Genomic DNA, 8,408 nt, shown 5'->3' on the forward strand with positions numbered 1-8,408 from the left:
AAGCATGCCAAGGCACGTGGATAAAGTGCGGGCAATGAAGTGGTCACAATGCAGTATTGTACATACATACATACATACATACATATATATATATATATTTGTATCTGAATATGCAGCGCAGATACAGCCAGTGGAACAAAACTTTGTTGGGCGAGTTAGTACACATCCATTGTCAATGTTTTATTATGTATAATACCACACTCTGTTTCTTTTCCATCATATTTATTCAATTTTTACTTTCGGTGTTTTTCATCATCATCAGCATCATGAGCCTGACTATACCCGCTAAAGAGCGAAGGCTAGCTCTCCCACATTTTTCCAATTAACCCGGTGCTGTGCTAGCTGCCTTCAGTTGACCCCTGCGAACTTCTTAGCCTCATCCGCCCACCTAACTTTCGCTGCCCCCTACTACGCTTTCCTTCCCTTGGAATCCAGTTTGTTACCCTAAGCGACCATCGGCTATCCTCTCTTCGCCCTACATGTCCTGCCCATGTCCATTTCTTCTTCTTGATTTCCACTTTCTTTCTCTTTCTCCTAAGCTGATTATCTTCCCTCAAACAGATTGCATTACTAATTCATGTCATTATCGATGTAACAATTAAAAAAAAAGACAAAGTATAATCCCCAGTGCTTTCCTTGGCTTCGCCGACTTTTGGCTTTCCTTCATGTATTATAACGAGCACCATCATTTCCCCTTCATTTATCTTCTTGTAGCTTACGGGGGTCTCGGTTCTGGCAGTCTTGAAGCCATAGGTAGCGTAAGAGGGTTCTAGCACAGCTTTCATCCTCGCTCGTGATCACGTTCTACGTGACCCTGGCGGTAACACAGGACGTTCCACGTCCGCCGCTATGGTTGAGGGTGTCGCTGGTGAACACTCTCAAGGTTCGTATACAGACAACATAAGTACCCAAGCAAGTAGCAGGGGGGACAGCGACCGATGTAGCTCAGTTGGAAGAGCACCGGACGCGTTATTCAGAGGTCGTGGGTTTGTTTACCACCATCGGCACGTTGTTGTTTCTTCTACTTTTGGCTTTCCTTCATATATTATAACGATCACCATCATTTCCCCTTCATATAGGTGGGAGAGAATGGAAACTTTGAATGGCATGATTGATGGAGAGGACCTCAAGCGAGATAATATCCGGAGGGTAGAGAAAGGGGCAGCTAGTGTGTGTGACAGGGTAGACAGACGAGGATGAAAGAGAACCTGGCTTCCAAAGCCGCGAGGAGCCACATAAGAGGCATCCGGGTAAGCGACTCTATGGATATTGAAGGGCGCACTATGATGAGAGGCAGCAGCTTATCGGCGGCCAGCATGCAGGGCCGGTGACATATTGGCTGGAAGAGGAAGTATACGGAGGTTAGTGGCCTCTGGAGGGGAAGGAGTTGGCAGAGGGACTGACTGGATGGGGGAAATGTTAGCCTGGTTGAGAAGCCAGCGTCCATGAACTGTTACGGAGAAACGAGCTATCTGTAGGTCACGGTGACGAGAAAGGAGACTGCGAAGAGGATGAGAAAGACCGGTGGCATTGTTACCCGTTAATATTTAGGGCGATTATTAACGATGCGCCTTTAACGGTGCGCACACTCCAGACGCCCTTAGAGTGAGTGGGGGTAGCTGTTCCGGTCGCAAAGGAGATGCACTCGACCTGCGTGGCAAGCTCAGCCGAAATTCAACTACCTTGTGCTGACAGAAGGGGGTGGTCGTTTGGTGCCCAGCTGTCGCCGGTTCAAGCCAGAGTAAGGTTCGGAGTCAGCAGTAACAATCAAAACAATTTATGCACAGCAAGAGACGGTACAAAGGAATACACAAGAACACTTGAAATGCACAGACGAGAGGTTCACAGAATACAAACGCTAAGCATGCAATTACAGATGTATTCAATAACACAGAGGCTTTACAACACAGATCAAGCACGAGAGAGTCACAAAAACAAACACCAAATTGTTCACCGGGCACTGTTGCAGTCCGACGCCTCGAGAGTCACGATGTGGCCGCCATGCAAGACGAGCGCCACTCCCTCGCAGGTCCGTGGGCTTGCCAGCAGCAGGTAATCCCCAGGAGTCCAGTCGAAGCACAAGCGAACACGTCGCAAACACTGACTAACTGACTGACTACGCAAGCGGCGCGGTCTCTTTGAATAAAACGAGCCGCGTCTGTATGTTAACACGCGCCAAAGCTAGCGCGCACACACACTTAGCTTCGCTGGTTAAAGCACTCTCTTCTCGCGTCGAGCCGCGCGTCGTCATTGGTTAGGTCCCATAGAATGTTCTCGAAAGGTCTGGCACATTACAGACCGATGAATCACCTTCATCGCCGGGTGGTGAGAAAGAGGGCGACGGCGACGCGTACAAAGCTACGCTCCCTCTCGCGCAGGGAAGGAGGTTTTTCTCGAATCTTGTGGAAGGTACCATGCGGCGACGCGCGGGCCGATTTCGCGACCGGCATAAAGCTTATCGGTGTAAGTGGTTATGGGAAGACAAAGAGCAGCTTTATAAAGGTCGTGAAGAGCTATTGCAAGTGTGTCTAACTGGCGCTGGGTGAATGAAATATATGTAAAGTAAATGAATTTGTTAAGAGCCAGCATGTGAGCCAGTAGATAGGCGTGAGCTCAGGCCAGAGGACCGTCTCACAACTCGGCGAAGTAAATGGGTGACAGACAGGTAGCAACAGCCGAGCCCGGACATTTTTGCCGGCATGCCAAGGACGCGACATTGAGAAACTTTGGGGAGGTGCCCAAGTAATGCCGAAAGTTGGTTCATGATGGAAAATAGCTTGAAAGTACACGAAAGTAAGACACGGACAAGCGCTAACTCCCAGTGAGTTGATAAGCAGAGTGAGTCAAGAGTAGGAGTTGTGACTTCTCGGGAGACAGGCCTGCATGGTGAAGAAAGCAAGAAATGATATCCCTGCGGTGTCTTGAACGGAGATCCGCCGAGCACCACAGTGTGGTGCTCGCGAGGGATATGTCCGCTTTCCCGTTCCAATTAAAATCACGCCTTCTGCAATGAAGACCAGAAAACAATATTTCTCGAAAGGGAACACTACAGCTGCCGTCGAGGGAGAAGCCCTCATTGTGTCGCGGAACACCCTAAATACTCATCAAGTAATCTGATGGCGCCAAGACTGAAAATAGGCTAACCCTATCCGTCCATTCGTTTACCCTCTGGAGTTAACAATAAGGAGTGGAATAATAAAGTTGTGCAGCATGCACAAGCATGGTTGGTGATATCAAAAAGGCCAAGAATCAGAGCACGCCGGGGTGGTGCAGTGGTACGACGCCCGACTACTGTGCCGGAGTTCCGAGATTCGAAACCGACCACGAAGGCTGCGTTTCGATGATGGCGAAACGAAGCGGCGTTCGCATGCTGTGGGATGTCAGCCCACGTTAAAGATCCGCAGGTGGTCGAAATTACTGCGTAGCCCTCCACTACGGCTCCTCTTTCTCTCTTTCCACTATCAATCCCACCTTCCTCCTTTTCCTTACGGCGCGGTTCAGGTGCCCACAGAGCAAATGTGACAGTTACTGCGCCTTTCCCTTCCTGTGAACCAATTAAAACAAAATACAAATAAATTAGCTCGGGTTTAACTACGTCTAGAGCAAATAGGACATTTGAAAGCACTGTTTTGCATGGTTATGCCGGTTTGGCATCAAGAGACTGGCTTGATAAATTGTTTCCTTCTGGAAACGAAAATTGTTTTGTTGAAATCGTCTATGGAGGCGAAACGAAGAGGCGTCGTGTGCTGTGCGATGTCAGCGCACGTTAAAGATCCCCAGGTGGTCGAAATTACTCCGTAGCCCTCCACTACGGCTCCTCTTTCTCTCTTTCCACTTTCATTCCCACCTTCCTCCCTTCCCTTACGGCGCGGTTCGGGTGTCCACAGAGCAAGTGTGACAGTTACTGCGCCTTTCCCTTCCTGTGAACCAATTTAACTTAACTTAAATCGTCTATCCTCTCGAGGGCATGCAAGTGGAGGCACTTGTGTTCTAATCAGCATCCAACTTGAAGAGAAACGAAATAGTATGGCACCACTTTGCGCACAAAGAACGGATGCGTCACTGTAGGAAACCACTGCCGCCACTCATGAGCAAAGTAATAACAAAACAAGTAAGAAATCAACGCCATAATAGTTTTCTGTTGGTTCTAAAGTGATCGCGGTTTGAAATTGTCTGTGCAGTCGTGCACCGGCGGCGGGCTGGCCTGCGCCCCCAAGGGCGGCGAGGGTCGCTACGTGTGTCCCGGCCTGGCCACCTTCAAGGAGGACGTCAGCATGGGGCCCAGCATCAGCGGAATGTTCCTGCGCCTCGGCAAACACATCCCCTGGATACACTCCGTCCTCGCCAAGCAATGAGCACCAAGAAAGAAAGTTCTCTTGCGCCCAAAGACATCCAAATTATTTCACTCGGATAGCCATGCTCTCTTGTACCGAGGAAAGCCTCTTGCTGACATTTAGGGGGGCTCGGCCTTCATGCTTATCAATTTTCATGGTGAAAAGTTACATAAACGGCGTTAAGTTTATTAGCTTCGTTTTTTACTACTGTAGCGTGTTCTGTACTCTCAGCGCAATATTAAGCTACACATTAATACCGACCAAATTGCTGATTTAGTTAGCCACCAGCGCTTGATTATTCGCCTGTGCTCCCTGTTTGTGCTCACTGTTTTAAACTGGCTAGCTGCAAAGCTCATATAACTTAGACTTATACCGATCTTTCGCCCCTCAAGGCTTCTTACAACACGAGTAAGAAGAAATAATGACAGCATGATCGCTCACTTTACGTGAGCCTCGATACCCTGTAGCAAGAATGTGTTTTTTTTTTGTGTGTGTGTGTGTGATTTCGGCAGACTAACAAAGCGCGTGCTATTGGCGTCTTAGCTGTTCTCCGTCTGTGGACCGCAACGAGACTCGGCTAATGCATTCAATTCACAAGCGACGAAATAAAATTTGTTCAAAAAAATTGCAGCGTTCAACGGAGAATGGAAACAGCTCATTGATCTTTCCGCAGCGGTTTTTTACATTCTCAACATTCGTGTGATACACAGACTGAGTGTAGTTTATTGACAATTATTCTTTACGAAACCATACCCAGTCTTTTGTTTATTGAAGCCCAGGATTCTCCTTACTTCACTATTGATTACTTTTGCAAGTTCCCTGTAAACTGAAAACACTATGCTAACCAGTTCGCAAATATACAAGTGTTTGCAACTTTTGCTTGTAAAATTAGATGTAGTTACTGTTCTTACACAATTCTAGTTTGATAATTGCCGCATTTGGGCAATCTGGTTTACCATGTTGATCGTGAATGAGAAAAGAAAAACGACGACTAAGGATTAAAGAACAAGGACTGTCTATTGCTTTAGTCGATGCCTTTCTTTGCACTTTTACGATTGACAGGACTCTAGTAATTTTGAGATTAGAACGAATTGTGTTGAAAGCATAGCCAGCTTTTAACACAACCTACCCACTGTATCAAGGCTTGGCTAGTTGGTTCATGGCTCAAAAGAATAGCGCGAAAAAAAAACAAAGAACGAGGATGAAGGAGCACGCAAACGCAGGACGGAAGCTGACTACACGTTCAAGAAAAAGGTTGCAGAATTCAATAAGTAACTACTCATCAGTTACTTGTCCCATAGGTCACTACCTTCTTAGTAACCCTAGGTAGCAAATATACAGCTAGTGAAATTGACTGCCCAGGTATGAGAGCCGTACTAGCTTGTGAACAGTTAGTGAACAGTACTAGCAGCAGTTAGTACACTCTAAGAAAAAAAGGTGTGATCTTACCCCTTTAGGGGGGTAAGTCCACTGACGCACTGGGGAGCCCCTTTGGGTGCAAAGTTACACCCTCGACGGGGGCTTAAGTGTGTGTGGTGTAAAGTTTACGCTACAACGAGGCTAACGTTATGCCATATGGTGAAGTGCAAGTATATGCTTCTGGGGAGTAACGTTACCCTTTCTCAGAAGGACTAAAGGTTAGGCCATGAAAGTGCAAAAATATGCTCTAAAATCGGGTGCATGTTTGCTCCCAGCTGGAATACGTTTATGCTTAATCATAAGGCGTTAACTTACCCTCTCAGGGTCTGCATTTATGCCAGCGTAATGAGCTTACTACAGCACCCCGTAAGTGCATCTTTGCACCCTATGAATGGGCGTAACTTTGCACTTTTACGTTCATATTTATGCTTCGTTTGGAAGGGTAATATTACCGCCCCGAGGAATAATATAAATTCATATTATAGTGTTTTTTACACCCATTTAAGATAATGTTCTTTTCCTTCGAAGGGTATGTTTGCGCCCTTCTAAATATAGTCTAGGCGCACACTGGTACGCTAGTAATTTGAAAACAACCACACTTCGACTGATTGTGCAGTCAGTCCCAAGACATCGCCGCTATCGAAGCGATACGAGACATACATTTTCTTTATTTGCAACGCAAGCGACTCCGTTTGGCATATGTGTGGTAATGCTGCCTCCGCTGCAACATTAGACAGCCTTAACATACGCCCTATACAGAAGAAAAACGTTTGGTGAAAAGATGTATGATGTCTTCGTCAGCCGGTCACAGATGCCCTCGCTTCAGCAATTTTGGTTTCTTCGTGCTAGAGCGACATATTTGTGACGGGCCATGTAGCCATTCAGGGTGCAGTTTACACACCGATATTAGTACATGAGAACGGAAGGCAGGGTTTACTTTTTATTGCGTTTGAAAATGGCAGGATAACCGAGCAGTCTTTGTCATCGTCGTGGTTGAATCCATACTCCGAGGGACCCTGTGTGAGAGAAAAACGAGAGAAAAATGAGATGTGGAGGGAATAGACACATTCACATTGTATACACATGCAAGCGATGGAAACATCTTGGCGACTAAACTGCGGCGGCGCGGCAAAAAAAAAAAAAATGGAAGCGTGTTGGAACCGCGTCGCGGCTGCAGATACAGCAACCGCTTTCTCTTGCATGGAGAACATTTTTCCAGCACCGCACCCTTCTTGTGGCCGCCAAGCGAGGAACATCTGACGGGGCGAGTTACCGAGGATCGCTCCTATTTTTTCTGCACAAATGCTTTCGCAGTAGTGGTGCCGGCCTATTTTCCAAGCAGTATATATAAGTGCTGGGCTACTTTCAGCTAGCATGTGTAATGATATGCTTGAGGCATCTGTGGACACACCCTGATATACCTTCCCCCTGCACTTGACCTGCTTCATACATGACAGCCCAGCATTCAACTACTGCTCAGAAAATAAGCCCACTCAACTATTGTGAAAAAATATTTGCTGGAAATATGCGAGGGAACCTCAGTAAGCCGTCCGGTCAAGGGTATTTCACCTGGCGGTCACAAGAAGAGTGCGCAGCTGAGAAAAGGTCCATTATTGTGCAGCAGGCCAGGACGTCGATAACTGAGGAGACGTTCGTGAAAAATCACGCTCGGAAAACTCCTCCATTTTCGCAAGCATGGCCATCAAAAATGGTAGATGAAGGGGCTTTGTGCAATCGCAGGAAGCTACTGCAAAAATGTCCATTATGAGACATGAAATTAAGCGGCGCGAACTGGCCTGAAGTTCAAAGCTGTGTGCATGATTCTGTTAAGCGGTTTTACTGTAGGAAACGGATATGATACAGTAATCAACAACGCAAGCTCTCAACGCCAGATAACTCTGAAGGACATGTCCCAAGACTAGACCAAACTTCGGTATGCCTAAATAAGAGTGCAAGGAACGACAAGGAAACACACAGAAGGATGGACGGACACAGGCGCTCAATAACTGAAATTTTATTTCGGAGCACAACATATATAAACATGCATAAAGGTTTAGTTAACCACCAAATTAGCTTGATTAACCTGTATCCTGATGTAAACAATTGCAATTTGAAACCACCTCAATATCACAAAAAGCAGTTTTAAAACTTCTGGTTCACCTTCGCTGAAATACATGCTATACGTATGGGTGGTCACTCATATGCAGTCACGCCTGCTGATCATAGAGATTGGGACCACTCGAACCTCGGACTCAACATTGTTCTCACTATTGCGACGCATGCTGATTAAACGAGTACCGGCTTAAACACACAATAAGGGCAGAAAAAGTTAAAAAAATGGAACTTACAAGCACCATGCGCCGGTTTACGTTGACCGCTGCCGCCGCACCTGCTGTCGCCCATCATTGGCATGCGTAATGGAGTCCGAAGCTGGTCTTTGTGACACGGCGCCACCGCAGCAGCAGCAACCTTTCAAGTCCATACTTGTTCTCAACGCTGGCCCAGCGAATCTGCTAACGTGATCTCTCCTCCGCTGCTGCTTTTGCGCAGCCCAAGACTGTTGCAGCACTAGAAGATGCGTACTTGCTTTGTCCAAGCTCCACGTCGTCGCTGATTGCAGAGTCGTCGTGAGCTGTGGCCTTAACAGAATTCTGC

General features: G+C 46.9%; 1 protein-coding gene across 1 annotated transcript in view; it reads left to right on the plus strand.

The window, feature by feature from the left end:
• LOC146187708 (uncharacterized) overlaps positions 1-5,351 on the plus strand; it is a 76,633-nt gene extending 71,282 nt beyond the window's left edge. The window contains exon 8 of the mRNA XM_084603502.1: positions 4,182-5,351. Within this exon, the coding sequence (XP_084459628.1) occupies positions 4,182-4,355 (174 nt within the window). The 3' untranslated portion in view covers positions 4,356-5,351. The remainder of the gene's footprint in view (positions 1-4,181) is intronic.
• Positions 5,352-8,408: the final 3,057 nt, after the last annotated feature.

This window comes from Amblyomma maculatum, chromosome 5 (genome assembly GCF_055883805.1).
Source record: "Amblyomma maculatum isolate TAMU_Amacu chromosome 5, ASM5588380v1, whole genome shotgun sequence".
Classification (NCBI taxonomy): domain Eukaryota; kingdom Metazoa; phylum Arthropoda; class Arachnida; order Ixodida; family Ixodidae; genus Amblyomma; species Amblyomma maculatum.